We start from the raw sequence: 26,161 nt of genomic DNA on the forward strand, positions 1-26,161 counted from the left end.
TTGATTTGTAAATGTATATTTAAAACTACCGGGTCAGAGTAATTGATCAATAGATATACATGTATGAATAGATGGCAGCAAAGGTTGAGGAAGTGAGTGTTCTCCTTTTATATCCGTCATGGATAATGCAGTAACAAATCACATGATAAGCAAGGTATAAAACAAATCAACATTCAATCATATGCATGGAAGTCTAAAAGGTTTTGCAATGCAATACAGCACATATTAATCTGTCAAATATGATTTTGGGAGCACCAAATACAGCACGCAGAGCCTTTTCTCTTTTCACTGTCTTTGACACACTACTGATTTCTTCCGACTTTTCTCACATTCAATCAAATGAACAACAAACGCAAGCAGAAATCACTAAGCGATAATAATAAATATATTAGCATACAGTTTTCTAATATATAATACTTTATGATATATTCCCCCCTCCCTCCACACACAACTACCCCCTCATCATTGCAAAAACAGCTATGACAGTAAATTCTCTATAATACTATAACTATAATACTTGATTATCTTACTAAACAATGGGATAATCTCAACTGCCTACTCCTTGCGTCCACTCTCCTCGCCTCCTTCTCAAAACCCTTTGGATGAGAAAGCCAGAGGTCCCTCCTCTCTGACCGCCTCCAATGGGTTTTGAGAAGGAGGCGAGGAGAGAGGAGTATGCAATTGAGATTCTCCCCGTTCAGCAGTGCTGATTACTAGTCCTGATAGCCAAGTGATATACTAAGGCAATATTTAATGTACCATATAAAAACATAATTAAATATTTATATGTGCAGTATAGTAGATACAGTTGAAGTTGGAAGTTTACATACACCTTAGCCAAATACATTTAAACTCAGTTTTTTCACAATTTCTGACATTTAATCAGAGTAAAAATTCCCGGTCTAAGGTCAGGTAGGATCACCACTTTATTTTAAGAATGTGAAATGTCATAATAATAGTAGAGAATTATTTATTTCAGCTTTTACTTCTTTCATCACATTCAAAGTGGGTCAGAAGTTTACATAGACTCAATTAGTATTTAGTAGCGTTGCCTTTAAATTGTTTAACTTGGGTCAAACGTTTCGAGTACCCTTCCACAAGCTTCTCACAATAAGTTGGGTGAATTTTGGCCCATTCCTCCTGACAGAGCTGGTGTAACTGAGTCAGGTTTGTAGGCCTCCTTGCTCTCACATGCTTTTTTAGTTCTGCCCACAAATGTTCTATGGGATTGAGGTCAGGACTTTGTGATGGCCACTCCAATACCTTGACTTTGTTGTCCTGAAGCCATTTTGCCACAACTTTGTAAGAATGCTTGGGGTCATTGTCCATATGGAAGACCCATTTGCGACCAAGCTTTAACTTCCTGACTGGTGTCTTGAGATGTTGCTTCAATATATCCACATAATTTTCCTCCCTCATGAAGCCATCTATTTTGTGAAGTGCACCAGTCCCTCCTGCAGAAAAGCACCCCCACAACATGATGCTGCCACCCTCGTGCTTCACGGTTGGGATGGTGTTCTTCGGCTTGCAAGCCTCCCCCTTTGTCCTCCAAACATAACGATGGTCATTATGGCCAAACAGTTCTATTTTTGTTTAATCAGACCAGAGAACATTTCTCCAAAAAGTAAGATCTTTGTCCCCATGTGCAGTTGCAAACCGTAGTCTGGCTTTTTTATGGCGGTTTTGGAGCAGTGACTTCTTCATTGCTGAGTGGCCTTTCAGGTTATGTCGATATAGGACTTGTTTTCTGTAGATATAGATACTTTTGTACCTGTTTCTTCCAGCATCTTCACTAGGTCTTTTGCTGTTGTTCTGGGATTGATTTGCACTTTTCATTCCAAAGTACGTTCCTCTCTAGGAGACAGAAGGCGTCTCCTTCCTGAGCTGTATGACGGCTGCGTGGTCCCATGGTGTTTATACCTGCGTACTATTGTTTGTACAGATGGTGGTACCTTCAAGCATTTGGAAATTGCTCCCAAGGATGAACCAGACTTGTGGAGGTCTACAATTGTTTTCTGAGGTCTTGGCTGATTTCTTTTGACATCCCATGATGTCAGGCAAAAAGGCACTGAGTTTGAAGGTAGGCCTTGAAATACATCCACAGATATACCTCCAATTGACTCAAATTATGTCAATATGCCTTTCAGAAGCTTCTAAAGCCATGACATAATTTTCTGGAATTTTCCAAGCTGTTTAAAGGCACAGTCAACTTAGTTTATGTAAACTTCTGACCCACTGGAATTGTGATACAGTGAATTATAAGTGAAATATTCTGTCTGTAAACAATTGTTGGAAAAATTACTTGTGTCATGCACAAAGTAGATGTCCTAACTGACTTGCCAAAACTATAGATTGTTAACAAGAAATTTGTGGAGTGGTTGAAAAAAAGTTTTAATGACTCCAACCTAAGTGTATGTAAACTTCCGACCTCAACTGTATTTGACAAACCAATATGCGGGTGTAAAAGAGATATATTGTGCTCATGTAAAAATATACATTCTAAATGTTTGACCAGACGATTGGTATGAGAGCAAATATAATATATTTTCATAGTAGTTACACTACACATAATACATAGTAGTATTAATAATACTGCATATACACAGAATTCTGCACATACACAGAATACTGCATATACACAGAATACTGCCAACTTATTAAGCCTTGAAGATATGGAATGTTATAATCATGTGCCATTTTAGGAAATATAACATTATAATAATGTGATTGTAAGCGGCCTTGGTTCAGTATTAAACTCTGCAGTTTAAGATAAGCTCTCTTATTTTGTTCAGTATTAGGCTAAATCCCAATCTTGATTTAGAGAAATGCTTATTTCCAAGCTCAAATTCAAAAGCTGCATTATAAGTAGCAACATTTGATTGTCCCATGACATTACATGCTTCTCTTAGCAAACTTTTGAAAAGTACCCAGCAACTAACATGCATGTTGGCCCATTACTCTTCATTACTGCTTATTCTCCTTATATTATATTACCAACAAACCCAAAATGCATAAATACAAATACATATATTGTGCTACAAGAAGAATGAAGCAGAATGCATGTCAAAAATAAAATAAATACAGTTAACTTGACAGTGTTTTGCAGCGTGCCTCAGCACAGGAACGTGTGAGCGGTATAAAAGAACACAGCGCTAGTAGCACTCAGTAGGAGGCTAGGCTAACTGACGGAGGAAACCACCATGTCCAGCTCTTTAACATTCTCCTGGCCGCTGGTGAGACCACAGCTTCCTGACAGCTCAGGAAAGTGGCTGGCTCTGGTACCAGGGATGGATGGCGCTGGAGACTGGGCCAGGCCAGGCTTCTTAGAGGGGATGGGGGGCGGGTTGCCCCTGTCTGCTCGGGGGATGGTTGGGGAGCAGACCCCCAGAGGCAGAGCAGCACCAGAGGCCCTGGGGATGACCGGGAGGAGGGGGTCAGGGCCAGGTTACGGTAGTCAGTGCCGAAGGGAGAGCTGTTGGGTGGCGGAGGTTTGGCCCCCTGCTGGACTGTGAAGCGGGACAGGACGTGGGTGACGGTGCTGCGGGCCAGATGCTTGGCCGGGCTGGGGATAGGGACGGGGATGCACTCAGGGGACGGGGACAGGTCTCTAGGGGAGTGGGGTAGGCTGCCACCTCCTCTTCCATCCTGCTGTGGCTCTGGATCAGTGTGGCCCTGGAACTTGTGGCGAGCAGCGTGGAAGCGCTGGTTGATGCCTGCCTGGTAGGAGGACTGGTAGCTGGGACTGGTGGCCAGGGCCAGCCGTTTGGCCAGCTGAGGAGAGGAGCACGGGGAGGAGGTGAGGGAGGAAGACCCCGTGCTGCAGGGGGACAAGCTCTGGTTCAGGAGGGCAGGGGACAGCAGGACAGGGCTGCTGTTCTCACTCCGGTTGTCCAGGCCCAGTCTGTGTGGAAGGGCGTCCTCCCTGAGGCAGTCGTGACCGTTGACTTTAGGCTCTTCACCCCCCTCCACTGGTGGTGGTCGTAGTAGTGGTGACCCTCCACTGATATCCACAGGAGAGTCTCTCCTCTCATCCTCCTCCTCATCTCCCCTCTCTTCCTGAAGCTCTCTCCTCAGCGCCTCCACCTGCTCCTGCAGCAGGCAGCACTGGGCCTCCTCCCTCTTGAGCCGAGAGCGGAGCTGCTCCTTCTCCGTGTCAAACTCAGCCAGCCGCTCCTCCACCCTGGCCTCCATCTGCAGGGCCCTCCTCCTCTCCTTCTGTAGCTCAGCCCTCAGGGCCAAGATCTCCCCCTGCTCCTTCTCCAGCCTACGGTTTGCCTCAGCCAGGCGGTGGTCCACCTCCAGGGCCCGCTGGCTGGCCCACTTGCACTCCTTGGCCAGAGCAGAGGAGAGCTGCTTGTGCTGCACCCGCTCCTCCTCCAGCTGCTCCAGGAACCTCTTCTGTTCCTTCTCCAGACGACGCACCTGGCCCCGCTCAAACTCCAGCTACAGGCAGAATAGAGTACAATAGGTTCAATTGTAAAAACGAAATCCTATAGCAGTTATCACTCAGATATTGAAATTAACTCTACCTGTTGCAAGAGGCGTTCCCTCTCCTTTTCCAGGATGCAAGTGACATCATCGCCCTCAGCGGTGTCCTCTGCATGTCTTCTCCTCTCCTCCTCCAGATCTGCAATGACCTGACACAACCACAGGGGGGAGATAGAGACACATAAATGATAAGATCCCAGGTCAGGATAATCTGCTAACTAAATACAACTTCCCGGGTGGAAAAGAACCCCTTCGGGAGCAAGCTAGTTTAGTTCATCTTTAATCTAATCAAAAGTGGAGGGTTTGGAATCTAAGGCCCAGCTACAACCCCCAGCCCTACCCTCTTGTGACTGCTCTCGGCTGCAGCTAGCTGGGCGAGCATCTTCTCCTGCATCCTCCTGCAGTGGGTGACCACCTGCTTGAGCACAGCCAGGGGGCTAGAGCAGGCTGAAGCCTGGTGGACCCCAGGGCTCTGCCCCCCCAACGCCTCACTGTCCCTCTGCAGAGCCAGGAACGGGTCGCTCAGGTTGTACTTCCCATAGCGCTTCTCCACATATGTGTCTCTGCACTGGGCCTGAGGGAGGAGAGGAGGCGAGGGTTGAGGAAACACTGGGGTAGAGAACAGTATGTGTGTCAAAACGGGCGATATTGTGTAGAATGGTTATTGTTATTGTTCAATCTGCTTTTACTAACAGTCACTTAGGTTTCTAGCTGAATAAACAGACTCTGTCCCTGAGATATTTGACCGTTTTGTAAGTATATAAGAAAGTCAAATATCATCGTCAGACAGTCACTGGTACTATGCAGCTACATGTACTATAAACAATCCATGTACTATGCACAAGTATAACCTGGTTTCCCAGCAACGTAAAAAAGAAAAAGACATAATCTGTGTCTTTTTCAGTTTCTGCATGCTGCCCTTTCCCTTCCTTCAGGCCTGCTGCAATAATCTTCCTTCCACTGCCTGCTAAACAGGAAGTCAGCCACAGCGGCAAACATAACATGCCAAGAGAAACATCAACCATATGTTCTATGGGAGTGGGGATTCCCATCCCTACCAGGAAGATTGAGATAGGAGAGAGAAAGAGAGGGTGAGAGGGAAAGAGGTAGAGCAGGCAGAGGAGGAAGAAGTAGAGAGAGAGGGGGGGGGGGGAGAAGAGAGCAGGCAGAAGAGGAAAGAGCGGTAGAGAGAGAGAGAGGAAGAAGCAACAGATGTTTGTCTGTCTTCAGTCAGAGCGTTTGTAGGGTGGCTGCTGCTCCTACTGGTGTCTGGGCCAGGTCTAACTAGACCTTTACTCTGCCAGTGCAGCGGGAACAATGGTGACTTCAGCAACTTGCCTCTGAGCTGCCTAGTGGGGACTATTCAGTAGCCTGATGGTCTGGGGGTAGAGACTATTGGCCAGACTATCTATCAGTTTTTGCCATGATGCTCCTATACTGCCCACGTCTGAGTGACGGAAGCGGGGAAAACAGACCGTGGCTCAGGTGGCCCCTGATGACCTTCTTGGCCTTCCTGCAACACCTGGTGTTCTGGTAGGCAGGCATTGTGCGCCCAACGGTGCGTTCGGCTGAGCAGTCGGGTAAGCAAGTAGAGTCCGGTGTGTCTCTGCTGGGCAGGAACAAAACAAATGCCAATGTCATATATAATATCTATCCATCGGTAAAGATATCGGGATACAGAGGCTGTGAAGTCTCGATCATGCTGTTATTTGAGCCGGCCCGTTGGGATATGAGAGAGCAGATCAAAAAGGATGGAAAATAAGGAGAGGCAGGAAAGCACAGGAGTCCTGCAAGACCTGAAACATTTCTCTGAAACACACAGTGGGCACAGTCTGGTGCATGACAGCTAGTCATTAGCCATTACCCAATACCCCAGTCCTGTATCTGACCTGTATGACCCAGGAGAGAGAGGGAACATTCCTTAGCCTCACACATCATAACACAACCGTCTAGCGCAATGGTCCCCACACCAAGCACCAAGCCTGGTCCCAGATCTGTTTGTGCTACAGCCAACTCCTCTGACAATCGTTGTCATCCATCCAGTCCTCGAACGTTTCCAGCTCACACACGCATACATGCGCGCGCACACACACACACACACACACACACACACACACACACACACACACACACACACACACACACACACACACACACACACACACACACACACACACACACACACACACACACTGCAGCACAAAGGGAGGCTGTTTTGTGTTCCAGTGGTGTTTTCGAGAAGGGGGGAGTGTGAGGAGGAGGAGGCCTGACATTAAACACATTCCTGATGTAGTTAATGTTTAACAACCAGGTCAACCAAAGCTTATTCACTCATTCCTGCGCTAATGTGGTGCTGATAACAGGCACGAAACGGTCCCAATTCTAAAATGGTGTACTTCCTATTTTCCCACACTAGTGTGTGCCAAATATGGGCATCCCTGGGCTCCAACTTTCTGCAGCATGCCACAGCTTAAGGAGAAGCAGGTAAGATGAGCCATGGATGGATACTGGTTAACAGTGAGAATAGCTTCAGGCATTATCATCAAACATTGTATAAACAGAACACAGGAATATCTGTCATATTAACCCAACTTGATTTCCCAGAAAACCATGCTATTATAAGAAATTAGTAAAAAAAAGAAAAAAGGGGGAAAATAACAAACTTAACCCTTTAGACTCATTGGAAAAAGGAAATCACCCAGTGACTGACAGTGACACACATACAGCACCACGTCAATGGCAGCTTGTGGCTGCTCTGTTCAGCCACATACTCAATAGTTCTCATGACATACTGGGGTGATTCAGAATTAGTAAGAGACTCTGAGCGCCTTGAGCAATAAGAATTGTTCACATCATCTGCCGCTCCAAATATTGGCGAGTTCATATGCTAGCTGACACACGGTTCTTTGTTTTGTAGTGAGAAATGAAAACATACACCTATTGAAAACCAAAAGAGGAAAAGTTGTTATAGTCCTCTAAGCCTTTCTCAATTTGAGTAACTATGGCATCCATAGTTGTAATGCTGTGCACTCTTCTTTCACGTGATTGCTAGAAGAGATTCCATATTCCAGTGTATACTGTTTTGAGGTCATCTCTGAACCATTGCTGGCCACGAAAGACTACTGCTTAGGCAACCAAGGAGCGAGTTAACAGATCAGGGGGATTTAGTGTCAGTGAAGACACACAGTCAGCCACACATCCTGACCGCTCCAGTTAAGGCCTTTGTTTATTTGTTCACTCCAAGTCTCCCTGCTCACATAGTAATCTTCCACCCACTCAGCACGGTGCATTAAACTGCCTTGCCTTAGATGGCCAGCGCCCAGGAGATGTGTAGATTGTGGTCTAGACACAACACATGAATGATCTAGGGGGCCTTGATTTCTGTTGTTTGTTCACCTGGATACAGTTTGTTGTGCCACTCAGGTCACTTTGTTTTACTTGGTACTAATCAGCAGTCACGGTGATCAATTTAAACTCAACATGACTTGTCGAACATGCAACTAAATCATAACACGTTAGGATGAGCCTGCAGCATTTTTGGCAGATTTGAATTATGCTGCTGTTGTTCTGTTCTTTGTCGTTGTCTGTAAACCACATTGTGTATATGAATGTGATCTTCCCGAGTCTACCTTAAAAAGGATGAATGGAATATGTGGGTTATGAGGCAGAGATAATCCTCAGACTGCAGACAGATAGGAGGGTAATCTTCCCACAGCCAGACAGTCTGACATCCCAGGTGCATGGACAGTATGAATTGGCATAAGTGGCTAGCACCTTGGCTGTACACTGTGGCTACTAAAGTAGAGCTTTTCCCTGGTTGGCTAAAGGACATCCTATCAATTAAAGTCAGGTTAAATCATGAGAGGTCAGGTAATGGGTAGTCTGTCTCGTCTCCAGCCATCCCGTGTGTACAGTACAGTACCACTAGGTAAGGGTAATGGCTAACTCTGCTCTCAAACCCCTGTCCCAGTTTGTGGACCACTAACCTGGCTATCTTACATCCGCGACTCCTGTGAAGCATGAGCCGAAGGCGGTGGAGGGGAGAGTTAGGAGTCCGACAGGATGCTGACGGTTCACCTCAGTGAGAGGATTTTATTTACAATATTTACAGGTGCAGTATGACTTGGCCAGTAAAAAAAAAGTACAAACTTGAAGATGACATAAACACTTGGATGAATCAAAGACATTCTCAGCAATAAAAAAAAAACTATGTATGTGGACACCTGCTCATTCCAAAATCATGGGCATTAATATGGAGTTGGTACCCCCACTTTGCTGCCATAACAGCATCCATTCTTCTGGGAAGGCTTGCCACTAGATATTGGAACTTTGCTGCAGAGCACTGATGTTGGGCGATTAGGCCTGGCTCGCAGTCGGCGTTTCAATTCATCCCAAAGGTCTTTGATGGGGTTGAGGTAAGGACTTTGTGCAGGCCAGTCAAGTTCTTCCACACCAATCTCTACAAACCACTTCTGTATAGACCTCGCTTTGTGCATGAGGGCATTGTCAGGCTGAAACAGGAAAGGGCCTTCCCCAAACTGTTGCCACAAAGTTGGAAGCACAAAATTGTCTAGAATGTTGTTGTATGCTGTAGCGCTAAGATTTCCCTTCATTGGTACTAAGAGGCCTAGCCCGAACCATGAAAAACAGCCCAGACCATTATTCCTCCTCCAACAAACTTTACAGATGACACTATGCATTCAGGCAGGTAGCGTTCTCCTGGCATCCGCCAAACCCAACCGATGCTTGGCATTGCGCATGATCTTAGGCTTGTGTGCGGCTGCTCGGCCATGGAAACCCATTTCATGAAGCTCCTGACGAACAGTTCTCATGCTGACGTTGCTTCCAGAGGCCGTTTGGAACTCGGTAGTGAGTGTTGCAACCGAGGAGAGACGAGTTTTATGCGTTACGCGCTTCAGCACTTGGCGGTCCCATTCTGTGAGCTTGTGCGGTCTACCACTTCCCGGCTGAGTTGTTGATGCTCCTAGATGTTTCCACTTCACAATAACAGCACTTGCAGTTGACCGGGGCAGCTCTTGCAGCATCCTATGATGGTGCCACGTTGAGCTCTTCAGTACGGGCCATTCTACTGCAAATGTTTGTCTATGGAGATTGCATGGCAGTCAGCAACGGGTGTGGCTGAAATTGCAGAATACAGGGGTGTCCACATACTTTTGGCCACGTCGTGTATAATGCCTATCACTGAACACAGGTATAGCTCCACTCTAGACACATGTTACCTGCCCAACCTGCTATCTCACCGGCAAAGGCCAATCTGAGCATGTAGGCCTACTCTTTCCAGGAAACGTCCTTCACTAGGAATGTTTCAACATGATAGCTCAAAAGACATTTCTACAATACATGCATTATTTACCACCATAGACATATCATCATCATCTCATTAACAACCGTTTTACATGAAGACCCACCCGTTAGCTTGTGTCATGGTGTCCTAGGTGGGTACAATGCAGAGCCCTGAAAATATTTATCAAACATTTTAAGGGGGGTTCTTGTTTCTGAAAATACTGTCACTGAATGCATATCTATAATCCGTAACTTCTTGTCAATCCGTCTGGATTTTATAACGCATAGCCTACTACTGTCTACCACAAGCGAATTATACAGTGCCGATTTGGAGAAAAGTTTAGTTCAGACAGTTTCTATACAGATATCCACATATATACAATCTGGATGGACGGACAAGGAGTTACGGATTATAGATATGCATTCAGTAACAGGATTTTCGGGAAACAACTAACCCCCTAAACATTTTTGCCAAATATTTTCCGGCCTCCGGATTGTAGCACTGTAGGACACCATGCGTGGATGCGGGGCATCCTATATACAGTAGGGCTGGTCAACAGGGAAATAGCATGTGCTTCAAACAAACACAAGGTAGGTTAAATTTGACAATAACCCATCAATCCTCAATCATTATTCAAATAATATATTTCACAGTGCTAAATTATGTACTTCAATTGGCAGCTTTATACAGGATAGAAATACGGTTACCGAGTTACATTGTTTGATTAATGGCGTGCACAACAAACAACTTGACTGGGTTGGGGTCAATTCTAACATTAGAAATGAATTTGAATTGGCCACATACCACAGGAAGCAGAATTAGAATTAGAATGAAAGGAAGTATAATTTAATTCAATCAAATTCTAATGGCTTATTTATCTCCATATAAATGTTTATTTTGACATCATGTATCATGTACCAATACCATGTAGCATAAGGTTGAAACATTTTAAAACTTATTCTCCTAATAATAATAAAAAATTATTACAGAGGTCTGGAAATATTATAAAATCATGTTGTGGGTTGTCTATGGTTGTCTATGGTTGTCCATGATAATTCATAATTTCCTTGTTTTTAAATATCAGAATACATTTCCCAGAATGCATTACATCAAACACTGCAGTAATTGAAGGGAACAATCTAACACAAAGGAAATCTGAGTTTGAATCAAACAAATATTTGAAATGGTATGTGTATTCTTTGCATTAATAAGTGGTGTATCCTTGATAAAGTATTTGTCAAATGAATAAGACTTTCATGTTTCATGTCTTAGTTGAACGAGTTTGAATTACTTTAAATTCAATTCCACTTCCTTCAATTAAAATGCTGCTTCCTGTGGGGTGTTGCCAGTTCAAATTCAATTCAAATTCATTGTTTAAATTGAATTCAACCTGAAATTACAAATTGAGCCCAACCCTGGTAACAACTCCTCAGACATAATTATAAATCATAGTTTTATCTTTATGCTTCAGACCTCATATTATGGGTAATGGTGGCATCATTGATGGCCTTTTGGGTCCTGGCTGTAAATTACACAAGGGGAAAGACGATGGATAGCTCTTACCCTGAGGGCCTCGATGACCAGGTCACGAGCCTCCAGCTCTCCCTCCAGGACACTGAAGAGCATCAGCAGCTCTGGCTTGCTCAGGCTCTCCATGTTCATCTGGGGCTCCTGTGGGCAGGGGACAGGAGCTGGATCATTACAAGAGGCACAATTCATTCTCTATTCTAATGTTCACTGTAAATACAATGTGCAGGAAGTTGTGTCCTTTACTCATTGTTATAATATACCAAAATAGAAGTTATGTGAACACGTTTTTTGCTTTGTGTATTTATACATGATATTTGGATATGATTGGCCTATACTGCACTTAGTTTAAAGCATCCTTGAGTCCTGTGGTTCATTGTGGACCTATGATTTTTAAGATATATTTTACAGTGCAAAATGTAGTACAAATCTGGCAAAGACTTGGATATCAGGCAACATTTTAATCCAATAGCTCCACTAATAAAACACTAGATGCATTTACCAGGCCCTACTGAGCCTGGACGATCATTAATAAAAGCTAAAAGCTTTTGTAAACAGCGAAAATCCCTGGATTTTCCACTCAATCTCGTGGGTCATTTGTCTTTGTGAGGAGCCTGTGAACATCGTACACGTGAAGACAAATGCCTCACACACACACACACACAGGCCAACATATGGGGAGCAGATCTTTCAAAAAAACTGTCCCAATCTGCATCCACATTGTCACAAAGTTGTCGACAAGATATTAAGTAAGTGACAATGAGCTGTTTGCCCTCATTCATTCCCCTTTGTTCATATCAAGACTCAACAAGTTGTGCTTTGCGATCCTCTCTCCCTCCAACATTTGGTTGGGCCTCTTGAGAGTTTGTGGTTCTGTTAAAAGGCAGGGTAGAGAATGTTTAAGATCTGCTGTGGTGTCTTTGTAGGCGCCATGCACTCATTACTTAGTGCAGCTGCCCTGGGTCTGTTGATAACTCTGTGGTATCCACACCTCAAACATACAACCACATTCTGACCAGCCAACACATGCCGGCCAGGCTTTGGAATCAGTGTAGTTCATACAGCATCCCACTAAGTGATGGGATCCTTAAAGAGTAGAAAACTCACGGTGTACTCTATGGGATATTATTAGTAGGTTGGAAAGAGACTGTCATATGAGAAAAAATAATACATTTTGACAAAATAATCAAGAGGGTGCTCTGTTGAACTCGGATGAACCAACAGGGCCAGGAGGGTTTCCAGACCAGGTGACCTGACCAGATTTTTTTTTAAATAAACCTGTGAGCATTACACTCTATTATGATGTCCTTGTACCTCCCCCAATCAGCATCCCCATATCGGATTATTCATGGCTATTACAGAAAATAAGAAACCGGCACACTGCTTTTGCTATTTTCACTGCTCTTTATTAAGCTTTTACGTATCGGCCTCAAGGCCTTCGTCAGAGCTGGAAAGCTCTGGTTAGTTCCCCATCCACCCACTACAGTCTGTTAGCCATGCTGCTCCAACCGCTAAGCATTCAGCAGGCCTTCCCCAATACGAGCTCTGTGGTCGCCCAGTTGAAGTTGCCACATCATGAAGTCATCAGGAGGGGCCGCAGGAGCTCTGAGCGTTGCATAATGAGATGGGAGCTTTTATTAGAGCTGCTACTGTACAGCATCATGGGGGGCTAAGCTCTCCCTGCATCTGTCATACAAATAACAAGACACTTAAAACATCTGAACGGATGTCTAGACGATGGGATATGAATCAATTCAATTCATTTTTCTGAGCTCTGGGACAATAGCAAAAGATACAGCAGCAGAAATAGAACAGAATAATATTAGGAAGCAAAATATTTGCTTCCTCTCATCTAAATCTATTATTCCACTAAAGTTATTCCACTAATACATTATGGTTCTTTCTGGCAGTTTCATCCCAGATCCGAGAACACACTGTAGTGTGTAGCAGATCTATGATCTTTAAATGTGTTTTCTTCCCTCTCCAGACCCTCATGGTTTGGTTTGTTGGCTGACCACATTGCTAGCATGCTAATTAAATTCCCCACTTCCTTCAGTCTGCTTTTACAGTCTCTCTCATTTCACAGCTGCTTGTATGACGGAATATACGCTCAGTAGTAATGTGTTATTCAAATAGAAAGCATGGGTAATGTTATTAAAAGAGATGGCATGCATGGGAAAATTCTAAATATTCCCACACTCATTCATTTCCGCTTCCTAAAGAAATGCCTGCGTCTATAATCCTTTTTTCCTTGTTTGTTTGAAGCCTAGTCAGCCATGTGCCCCTTGTAATGGTACGTTAAACAAACATAGCCTCATAACAAACTTCTAACTAAACCTGAGGCTCTCTCTCTGTGTGTGTCTCTTTCTCTGTCTATCTCTCCGTCTCTCTGTGTATCTCTCGTTCTCTGTCTCTCTCACTCTCTGTGTGTTCAAGCTTATGTAGGTTGCCAGATTTGTCATGCATTTGTCAGCTTTCTTAACTTGAACCCAGCTAGCACATATTGTTCTGAGAACCATATGTTTATTTGTGCTTGGTGAGTGCGTGGTTGTCCTATGGTTATTTTGCATACAACCTTCTCACAACTTTCTGGAAATGTTTTTTTTCATTACTTTAACAGAGCGTTTCCTAAAAGTTCAAACATGGTTACATTTCATTTCAATTTTGGAAATGTTCTGTGAACATTCTCCAACTGGTTTGACATTGGGAATGTTCCCAAATAGTTCAGAGAAGGTTAAGAAACAATGTGAATTTCATCTGTGGGAAATTCAGTTCTTCAGCGTAACAACTCCTACAGGTTTCCTCGTGGTTCTATTTGAAGTCATGTTCTCAAGTCCAGAAAATCAACAGCGTAATGTTTGGATTCTATCTTGTGTCAGGTGAACTGTTGTGTACTCACCTTTGGTCTAATAATTTCCCCATTATCTCCAAACTGTTCCCTTTCAATTGCTACCATGGTTATACATATGCTTTTCATTTTCTTCTTTAAGAAACACTTCAATTTAGGCACAAGTATAAAAGGTTAAAGGGAAACGTCCCATGATGGTATTGACTGTCCATTACTGCTTATCAGTGGTGGATTTAGATATGGGCGACATGGGCAGCCGCCCAGGGCGGCCGCACAAAAACATTTGGAATGGTGACATTTGAGGCGATTGGTTTTCTATCACTCATTTGCATGTCAAGTCAATGATATCATGTCACCGTGTGGGACTGTGGGTCAATTAACCTTGTCGGAGTGTGTGCCCTGATTCAAGTTTGTGAGCTAGGCAGGCTACTGCCTGGGAAGGTCTCCCACTCAGAACTATGAGATGGGGAGGGGGACGGGGGTAGGTTGACCTCAGGTCTTCCCACTGGAAGCCCGAGGTAGGGGGAGTGGTGGAATCTATCAAATAGCGCACCTCTAACTTTGTACAGTACTAATGCAATTAGTAAAATCAGTCACACTATGAAATGCTACCAAATAAATAAACCACAATTATTTCATAATACAGTGAATATATACAGTTTCACAGACATATTGTTGCATTTTTTTCTAGTTTGTGTGAAATCGTTAAGAATAATATAAAAACAGTCTGCACACCACCAAGGTGAATTGGTTTCGTCTTGACTCTTGATTGACAGTGTTGGGGGATGGGTAATGTATTGATGCTCGAGTGCCAAATCAACACAAATGGATAGGAAAAGGTCTAAGCCGTCAGGTTTAAAGTTTAGGAAAAAGAGGAAAGAAGAAGAGGAGAAACGCGCAAAAGATAAAGGTATGTAGCTATGTCATCTCTTTATGAGTATAATATTATGCATGTAATGAAATAGGCTAGTATAACACTTATGTTTGTTAGCCTATGTTGCTATGTCGCTTGCTATGCTATTCCACATAGGGCGACAATATTCCGTTTTCTGTCCAACTAGCTTACATAACATTGGATATAATTTCACAGTTTCTTCATGATAATGTGTGTAGCCTGCAGCAAAACGATTACAACCTAACTAGCTGCCACACCCTGATCTGTTTCACCTGTCCTTGTGCTCGTCTCCACCCCTTCCAGGTGTCCATACTGCTTGCCCTGACCTCGAGCCTGCCTGCCACTCTGTACCTCCTGGACTCTGACCTTGTTATGATCTTGTGCCTGCCCACGACCATTCTCTTGCCTGCCCCTTGGATACGAATAAATATCAGAGACTCAAACCATCTGCCTCCTGCGTCGGCATCTGGGTCTCGCCCTGTGCCCTTATACTAGCACATTACTGATTTGGTTAACTTTCATTGAGGTGACATCATAAAGGTGTTCTGTGATTGTATTGACTAGGTCCTGAGCTCAGTAAGGGGAATTTCCAATGCTGTTAGCTAACTTAAAATACATATATATTATGCTGATATTTTGTATCTTTTGTGATATATTGAGTCTTTTGGGGTGTCTTATGACTAGAATTAGCCAAGGAGGTTGTATGGTTCATTTGGTTCCTATTCTGAAAGTTTGTGTAAGGGGTGCGTAACTGGTGGCAGGGAAGTCAGACGCAGGAGAGCAGAACTAGGTAATAGCCGGAGCAGTTTAATTGCAAAACCAACGGCATGAAGAAATAACCAACATGGGTACAAAAACCGATGCGCACCAGTAACCATGTGCACAAGCACTTACAACAAACAATTTCACACAAAGACATGGGGGTACAGAGGGTTAAATGAGGAATGAGGAAAAAATGAGGAAAATGAAAACCAGGTGTGTAGGAAAACAAGACAAAACAAATGGAAAATGAAAAGTGGATCGACGATGGCTAGAACCGACTTTGGTGGAAGTCGTGACAGTACCCCCCCCCCCCCCCCTTGACGCGCGGCTCCAGCAGCTCGCCGACACCCCGGCCTCGGGGACGACCCAGAGGCGATGTGCAGGGCGATCCGGACGGAGACGGTGGAACTCCCGCAGGGTCCAACACGTCCTCCAACACGTCCTCCACGTCCTCCACCGGAACCCAGCATCTCTCCTCCGGACCGTACCCCTCCCAGTCCACAAGGTACTGAAGGTCCCTCGCCCGACGCCTCGAATCCAGTATGGACCAAACGGAGTATGCCGGGCCCCCTCGATGTCTAGAGGGGGCGGAAGAACCTACCGCACCTCAGACTCCTGGAGCGGGCCAGCCACCACCGGCCTGAAGAGAGACATATGGAACAAGGGGTAAATACGGTAATCGGGGGGAAGCTGTAATCTGTAACTCACCTCGTTCAGTCTCCTCATGACTTTAAATGGCTCCACAAACCGCGGACCCAGCTTCCAGGCAGGGCAGGCGCTGGTGCGAACAACGGGGCCTCACTGCGGTGAAGGTTTGCGCTGGATTTCTGGCACAGCACAGCGTGCTGAAGGTGAACATGAGCGGCATCCCATGTCTCCTCCGCGTGCCGGAACCAGTCGTCCACCGCAGGAGCCTCGATCTGACTCTGATGCCAAGGAGCCAGAACCAGCTGATACCCCAGTAAGCATTGGAAGGGGGAGAGGTTAGTTGAGGAGTGGCGGAGCGAGTTCTGTGTCATCTCTGCTCAGGGCACCACTGCCACCCACTCCCCTGGCCGGTCCTGGCAATAAGACCTCAGTAACCTACCCACATCCTGGTTAACTCTCTACACCTGCCCGTTACTCTCGGGGTGAAAACCCGAGGTAAGGCTGACGTTCCAGACGTTCCATGAACGCCCTCCAGACCCTCAAAGTAAACTGGGTACCCCGATCAGACACTATGTCCTCAGGCACCCCGTAGTGCCGGAAGACGTGTGTAAACAAGGCCTCCGCAGTCTGTAGGGCCATAGGGAGACCGGGCAGATGCAGCAGACGGCAGGACTTAGAAAAACGGTCCACAACAACCAGGATCTTGGTGTTACCCTGTGAGGGAGGAAGATCAGTAAGGAAATCCACCGACAGGTGCAACCATGGCCGTTGTGGAATGGGTAAGGGGTGTAGCTTACCTCTGGGCAGGGTGCCTAGGGGCCTTACACTGGGCGCACACCGAGCAGGAGGAAACATAAACCTTCACGTCCTTAGCCAAAGTGGGCCACCAATACTTCCCACTCAGACAGCGCACCGTCCGACCGATGCCTGGATGACCAGAGGAGGTTGACGTGTGGGCCCAATAGATCAGCCAGTTACGGACAGCAGACGGAACGTACAGACACCCAACGGGACACTAGAGGGGAGTGGGCTCTGCACGTAGCGCCTGCTCAATGTCCGCGTCCATCTCCTACACTACCGGCGCCACCAGGCAGGAGGCCGGGAGTATGGGGGTAGGATCCATGGGCCGCTCCTCTGTGTTATACAGCCGGGACAGTGCATCTGCCTTAGCATTCTGGGAACCTGGTCTGTACGAATGGGTGAAAACAAAATGGATGAAAAACATGGCCCACCTTGCCTGGCGAGGGTTAAGTCTCCTCGCCGCCCGGATGTACCCCAGATTGCGGTGGTCAGTCCAGATGATAAAAAGGGTGTTTAGCCCCCTCAAGCCAATGTCTCCACGCCTTCAAAGCCTTGACGACAGCCAACAGCTCCCGGTACCCTACGTCATAGTTTCACTCCGCCGGGCTGAGCTTCCTCGAGAAGAAGGCACAGGGGCGGAGCTTTTGTGGTGTACCCGAGCGCTGAGAGAGCACGGCTCCTATCCCAGCCTTGGATGTGTCCACCTCCACTATGAACGCCAAAGAGGGATCCGGATGGGCCAGCATTTTCAGTCCCTGAAAATCTCGTCTACAAAGGCTTGGAAGACTGATGGAGCATTCATCAACCCGTACGGCATGATGAGGTACTCATAATGCCCTGAGGTAGTACTAAAAGCCATCTTCCACTCGTCTCCCTTCCGGATACGCATCAGGTTGTAAGAGCTCCTGAGATCTAGTTTGGTGAAGAAGCGCGCCCCATGCATTGATTCAATCACTGTGGCTATGAGAGGTAGCGGGTAACTGTACCTCACCGTGATCTGATTTAGACCTCTATAGTCAATGCACGGGGGCAGACCTCCCTCCTTCTTCTTCACAAAAACGAAACTCGAGGAGGCGGGTGAAGTGGAGGACCGAATGTACCCCTGATGCAGGGATTCGGAGACATATGTTTCCATAGCCGCCGTCTCCGCCTGTGACAGGGGATACACATGACCCCTGGGAAGTGCAGTGTCTACCAGGAGATTTTATCGCACAAGCTACATACAAAAACATGTGTGCAACAGAAGGCTCTGGGTGAGAATGGTGCCGGCTCACCTGTGGTGACACCAGTGCCCTGCCTGCTGCCTCGATACCCAGAGGAACCAACCCGGCATCGACCGGCAGTGTGACCTCTGCGGCCACAGATGGTGCATGAGACGGAACCTCCTCGGACGTCCTCATGCAAACTGCAGTGATAGTGGTCGATCAGGGCCCTGTCGCTCGAAAGTCCATGGCGAACTCCTGGACACTCCTCGTCCCCTGACTCAGATGGTAGAGATGTTCACCTCTAAATGGTCCAGCGCCACGTCTCCTTCTCCCCACACGGTGTTGGCTAACTCCAGGGCTTTCCCCTGAGAGGCACGAGACGAGGGCGGACACCCTCTCACAGCCCGAAGGAGCCGGATGAACGGTTGTAGGGTAGAGATCTAGCTGCAATAGGAAACCCTGGCAGTGTGCAGCCATTCCGTCGTACACCTGGGGAAGGGCGAGACGAATACCACTGGGACCGGGTGAAGAGGAGGCAAGTAGTGGAGGCCCTGGTTGTGCTGGTGGAAGCACTGGAGGAACTCCCTGTCTCTCCCAGCGGTCCATGGTTTGGACGATGCGGTCCATGGCGGTGCCGAGATGGTGGATCACCGCCGCTTGCTCCTGGAGGTGCTCCTCGACCCCTATACCAGGGGCACCTGCTCCTGCTGACTCCATATGTTGGTGTCGAATTCTGTAAGAATGCTTAACTGGTGGCAGGGAAGTCAGATGCAGGAGAGCAGAACTAGGTAATCGCCGGAGCAGTTTAGTTGCAAAACCAACGGCATAAAGAAATAACCTACAACATGGGTACAAAACCCGACGCACACCAGTAAACATGTGCACAAGCACTTACAACAAACAATTCCACACAAAGACATGGGGGGAATAGAGGGTTAAATACACAACAATAAATGAGGGAAATGAAAACCAGGTGTGTTGGAAATCAAGACAAAACAAACGGAAAATGAAAAGTGGATCGACGATGGCTAGAAGACCGGTGGCGAATGCCGCCCAAACAAGGAGAGGAACCGACTTCGGTGGAAGTCGTGACAGTTTGATAAATTGTGCATAATTACATTTAATTGGGCAACAAATGTATTTAGGGTGTCAGACTCATATACTGTTAATGCAAATTCAGGGGGACTTCTGAAATATTTTGGAGCACCCTCTGGTACTGGCCAGGATGAGGAGCCATCTATCTCCTCAGCCAGACAGGCCTCTTCATAAATTATCTCGGAGTCTCGGGATGTGGAGCTATCCACCTCAGCCAGGTGTCTTCACAAATGTTGTCTGAGCCTGAGGATGGGGATTAAGACCCATTTGCTTCCACTTCTCCCCAGCAGGATTCTTCAGGTGTGTTTATGGGCACACGCACTTGTGTGTGTGTGGGTACACACACATGTGTTTGTGTGCATCCCTGCGTAACATAAACAAAATAAATAATTTCCCTTTTGCAAACTTTTAAGTTTCAGTTCTGACTGACAGAATTAGGACACAACTTGTTTGCAGAGGACGAAGTGAGGTACCACTTAACTTTGTTTTCCCAAGGAATGAGAGTGATGGAAGAAGTTGGTGTATTCTGAAAGAAACAGCCTCTTCTGCTTCTGCTGCAAACTCTTTTCTTATAAGAACATTTAGCAAACTCAGGACTGACAGACTGGAAACATGCAAGTTATTTGCTGACTTCACACTCCTTTTAAAAAAGGGGAAACAATTGATAAGCATGAGATGGCACTTATGGAGGCTGAGAGGATAAGATGGAGAGAGGTGTTGACACGTCTGACTGTTATTGTGCAGTCTCTGGCAATTAGAAATCTGGCACTAAGGGGACACACAGAAACACTGTACTCTCCATCAAATGGACATTTTCTCAAAGAGGTTGAACTGATGGCACAATTTGATCGGGTCATGAAAGAGCACCTTAACCGTGTCCATAAAGGGACCTCAAGTCCCTTTTTGAACTCATTGATTTGAACACATTGATTTGTTGAGCAGCAAGGTCATTTCAATAATGGTGAGTGACGTCAAGCTGGAAAAATTCCTCTCTATCATTCTAGATTGCACCTCAGATGTCAGCCACACTGAACAGTTGTCAGTTGTGACTAGAATTGTGTCACTGGAGGAGTTCCACATAAAGGAACATTTTATGGGGGTTTTGGAGGCAGAGGAGTCCACGGGCCAACATTTGGCATCCCTGATTCACAAAAGATTAGAGGAGCTACAAATTCCTTTTGAGGACTGCAGAGAACAGTCTTTTGATAATGGGGCCAACATGAGAGGCAAAAACAAAGGTGTCCAAGTCAGACTCCTGGAAATGAATCCAAGAGCTCTATTTATACCATGTGGGGCTCACACATTGAACCTGGTTGTGGCTAATGCAGCTAAAAGTTATGTTGATGCCACAGGTTACTTTGGCATCTTACACAAACTGTACACCTTGTTCTCAGCCTCCACACAGCGATGGGCTATCCTGAAAAAACTGATGGACATCCCTTTGAAGATGTGGACTGAGACAAGGTGAGAGTAGAGTTAAGGGTGTCGAGCCACTGAGGTATCAGGCAGCAAGCGGTGAGAGAGGCACTGATTGAGGTGAGGGATCAAACCAAAGACTCTGTGATAAAGATTGAGGCCCAGTCCTGGTCAGAGGTGGTGGGATCATACCGCTTCAGCATCTGGTGTGGTATGACATCTGGAGCCAGATCCAACATGTGAGCAATCTGATGCAGTCTCCCAGTATGCATGTGGATGTTGCAGTCAGTCCTCTCAGAAAGACAGAGAGAAGACTCAGCAACTATAGGGCATCATGCTTTATGACTGCACAAACGCCAACCAAGGACATTTGCGAGGGTATGAATGTAGAGGCCGTTCTACAACAACAAAAAAGGCTGAGGTCCACAACGCGGCACTTTTCATACTAATCATTTGATGAGCCTTTCAAGTGATGCCCTGAAAAAACATTTTTCAATATCGTTGTTGATTCTGCAACCTCAGCCCTTTAGGAAAGATTTTACACATTGGAAAATGTGGGAGAGAAGTTTAGAGTGCTGTCAACTGTCGAAAGTCTCTCAAATGAGGAGCTAACAGAACAGTGTGAGGCCCTTAATATGACACTGCACTATAAAGAACACTCATACTTGGATGGCAGAGAGCTTGCACAGGAACTGAAGAACTTGCCTGACTTGCCATCGAAGACCATGACCCTGCTTGAGCTGCTGATATTTATACACGAAAGGGAGCTCTCGGAAATGTATGAAGGGGGGGGTTCGCCCAGGGAGTCATACAAGCTAGAACCACCAATGCTGCTTATCAGATATTAACCATAATTTATTCTTTTTTTTTTACTTTAACAAAATATTTCAGTTGTTGAGTATATTACATTAGTTTTATTTGATTACTTGATTATTTCATTCCAAGTCATCATCTCATTTCTATAGCGGTGCTCCCTATGAAGTCTGCCAAGATCACTGTAGTTCTTCAAAGTAAATAAAGCATACTTTTATGACTGCTGAATACCAACTATCAATCACTTTGATCATGTATTTTCAAGTAGAGATACTTTGCGAAGCAACAGCTGCTCTCTCACAATCGCTGTTCTCCCCTCACAATCCACATTCTTGTTTCTTCCAAAGCAGGCATAAAAGAAACACAGACTGGATAAATAAAGATGCGTAATGGATTATTGTCATTGTAGTTAGTTACCACATTTTATGCGCTAAATTATGTGGAATATTGGCCTGTTGGAAACTCCCTACAACATTGCACAGTTCAGGCTTGATCTGATTTATCTTAAGAGAAACTGTGAAATGTGCGCATTGACCTCACTTTTTTTTTTAAATGCAAAATGGAATGAAAATGATTCAACCAATGTAATTTAGTTGTTTAAAACATGAAAAATAACCTAAATGTTGGTTTATCGCTCAGCACTACTAGCTTTCAACAGCCAATTAGCTAAATGTCCACAAATGATTCATGCGTGTTTTGACCTGCCACGAAATTGATATAATGATTCACAGTTCATTTTGTTATTTTAAACTGCATGTCATGATCACGTCTGGTGGGGATTGACAAAATCAACATGCGCATAATGGCGCACTCACGTGGCTGGCGAAGGCAGCATGTAAGAATGGTATTTAAAAACATACATTCTGGGGGTCTCCTTGCCTCCCCAGCAATCAAATCAAACGTATTGTGACATTTTATTGAAAACGACCTATTGGCCACAACTGATCTTAATAAAACCTCCCAGGAACACTTTCAAGGATCCAGAGTAAAACATTCTCAGAACCTCACTGCAACCTACAAATAAAACGTTCCCACGAAATGTGATAGCTGGGGAAGATGGCGCCCGGAGAAGAGAGGCAGACGTAATTACGTGTCCCCAACTGATTGTGTTTTTTTGTTTGCTTATTGGCGTTTTTGTAACTTATTTTGTACATAATTTTGCCGCTACCGTCTCTTATGACCAAAAATAACTTCTGGACATCAGGACGGCAGAATCCTTTTTTCTTTTAACAAGTCTGACGAGCCCGGCGCGAACGATATACTGCTTTCTCGGGAACAGGCCCAGATATCTGTGATTTGCGTGAAGAGGAGGTGGAGAAAAAGGGCCCAAAGTGCAGGATGCCTTGTGAGAACTTGTAGTAGATCGAATAATCCCACACTTCCTTCCATTCTGCTAGCAAACGTTCTCTTTGGAGAATAATATAGATGACCTATGCGCAAGATTAAACTACCAACGTGACATTCAAAACTGTAATATCTTATTCTTCACGGAATGATGGCTGAACGACGACACTTTCAACATACGAGCAATTGAAAGAGTCGTCGTTCAGCCATGATTCCGCTACAGCTGATTATACTCTGTACCGGCAGGATAGAACAGCAGCGTCTGGTAAGACAAGGGGCAGTGGGCTATGTATTTTTGTAAATAACAACTGGTGCACGATATCTAAGGAAGTATCAAGCTATTGCTCGCCTGAGGTAGAGTGTCTCATGATAAGCTGTAGACCACACTATCTACAGTTGAAGTCGAAAGTTTACATACAGTTAGGTTGGAGTCATTAAAACTAGTTTTTCAACCACTCCACAAATGTCTTGTTAACAAACTATAGTTTTGGCAAGTTGGTTAGGACATCTGCTTTGTGCATGACACAAGTAATTTTTCCAACAATTTTTTACAGACAGATTATTTCACTTTTTCACTTTCACACTGTATCACAATTCCAGTGGGTCAGAAGTTTACATACACTAAGTTGACTGAGCCTTTAAACAGTTTGGAAAATTCCAGAAAATAATGTTATGGCTTTAGAAGATTCTGATAGGCTAATTGACATAATTTGAGTCAATTGGAGGTGTACCTGTGGATGTATTTCAAGGCCTACCTTCAAACTCAGTGCCCCTTTGCTTGACATCATGGGAAAATCAAAAGAAATCAGCCAAGACCTCAGAAAACAATTGTAGAACTCCACAAGTCTGGTTCATCCTTGGGAGCAATTTCCAAACACCTGAAGGTACCACGTTCATCTGTACAAACAATAGTACGCAAGTATAAACACCATGGGACCACGCAGCCATCATACCGCTCAGGAAGGAGACGCATTTTGTCGCCTAGAGATGAATGTACTTTAGTGTGAAAAGTGCAAATCAATCCCAGAACAACAGCAAAGGACCTTGTGAAGATGCTGGAGGAAACAGGTACAAAAGTATCTATATCCACAGTAAAACAAGACATAACCTGAAAGGCCGCTCAGCAAGGAAGAAGCCACTGCTCCAAAACCGCCATAAAAAAGCCAGACTACGGTATGCAACTGTATATCGGGACAAAGATCGTACTTTTTGGAGAAATGTCCTCTGGTCTGATGAAACAAAAATATAACTGTTTGGCCATAATGACAATCAATTTTGAAGGACAAAGTAATAACTGACATTCCTTTTCAAAGTCAGTAGCATACTGTAGCTACCTAAATGTGTGTTCTCATGCATGTCTGTGTGCAATAATTCGAATTTCAGTATCATGTCAGTGCTATTACAAAAAAAAATCCCTTTTGTAAAGCCATTATAATTAATTGACGTCCTCCTGGTTAATTTCAATGACCTGACCTCACATTAACAGCTTCAGGAAATACTAGCTAAACGTCTCAATGATACTAGTGGTTAAACTACTCATGTAGTCTTGTCTATTTGTTGCAACAATGTTACAATGTAAAATGCTATTGAGTGAGGTTATATTTTTATGACAGAGGTAGAAAACACAACACTAGACAATAAATAGACAATTTATAACGTTTGTCAGTCACATGATATAGTCCGGTTTCACATCACTAAATTAAGGACAGACTTTGATTATAAGCATGTCTACCAAATCAGGATAAGTAAAACAGAGAAACAAGCACAACACATAAATAATATATTTCTATAGTATTAGCCAACCTCTATCTGGACATTGAAGATCCTACAAAACCCCTCTAAATTTACTTGAGTTAATGAGCAACAATGTTTCATGTATGTTTCAGTTCTCTAAATTTTCTTGAATAGGCTACTGCTGATAATCCAATAATTTAAGAATAAACAATTGTATTACGACAGCTGTGTGTGATTCGAGTGTCTGGCTATTCATAATTGTATAAAAGTTCATCCTCGACAATTAACATACCTTCATATGTCTTTTCAATGCCTTTGTAAACTCCAACATCAACTTTGCCAATTGTTAAAGATTGTCTTGTCTAGCGTCTTCGGTTTCCGATACGGAAGAAATTAGTTCAAATGTGACAAGTACATCAGCCTATAGGCAAGTCCGAATTCAAAGTTTTGACCTATAAGATTAGTCTACCTCAGACGCAGGAGGCAGTGAAAGGAGGCTGTTGCATGGGTTAGGATGGATTTCTTTGTTTAGAAATTTCCCCCTAAATATTTGCCTCTTTCAAAGATCTGTATTCGTTAATTTCTTATACGATACGTTATTTTGCCTTATCTCTTATAAACTGTGCTTACTTGAAATGTTCATGTACATTTTGTGTTCTATGCTCAAGGTGGGTTAGTTTTAAAGGAGACGTTTTCAGGTCGCATTGCCAGCTCATAAAATATGAGGAGCACACGAAAAAGATCGTTACGTTATGTTGTGATTTCTATCAAATCTGCCGGGATCATGGAACATTCACGTTTCCTGAGTAGCCACGCTACTGTATCTGTGACTTTTACTCACTTCAAATAGGCTACTCTAATAATGATAACGTCATGACACTTTATTTTTCACTGTTCCAAATTATGCACTTTGGATAGGCTACTAAAATAATCACAGACATATGGAAATGTAAACAAACGAAATCATCATCATACATTTTATAAAGTGATCAAATCAATTCAATTAAAGTTGGACGAATCACGTGAGTTTAAATCTCATGACTACCTGACTTTATAAACCAGTTGATCATTAGGGCTATACCCCCACACATTCATTTGTTTCCCAGACACATTTAACATAAAAATCCCTGGGATTGTTAGCAGGATTAGGGGGGATTACAGTTCTCTCCTCTAAAATAATCCAATCTGTTATTACTACACACCGCAAGGTGGGTAGAGACAACACAAATATTGTTTGTAAGACACTGAGAAGGTGAAACAGTCTCTCTCCTTGAGCTTTC

At 44.6% G+C, this 26,161-nt stretch overlaps 1 protein-coding gene across 1 annotated transcript; it reads right to left on the bottom strand.

Moving 5' to 3' along the window:
• On the bottom strand, positions 1-25,289 carry LOC115136034 (CTTNBP2 N-terminal-like protein). The gene is given in 6 exon segments (XM_029671376.2): positions 1-3,426; positions 3,429-4,443; positions 4,530-4,637; positions 4,829-5,062; positions 11,357-11,464; positions 25,174-25,289. Coding segments are annotated over 6 exon segments (1,752 nt in total). The 5' UTR covers positions 25,213-25,289; the 3' UTR covers positions 1-3,178.
• Positions 25,290-26,161: the final 872 nt, after the last annotated feature.

Source organism: Oncorhynchus nerka, linkage group LG2 (assembly GCF_034236695.1).
Source record: "Oncorhynchus nerka isolate Pitt River linkage group LG2, Oner_Uvic_2.0, whole genome shotgun sequence".
Lineage (NCBI taxonomy): Eukaryota > Metazoa > Chordata > Actinopteri > Salmoniformes > Salmonidae > Oncorhynchus > Oncorhynchus nerka.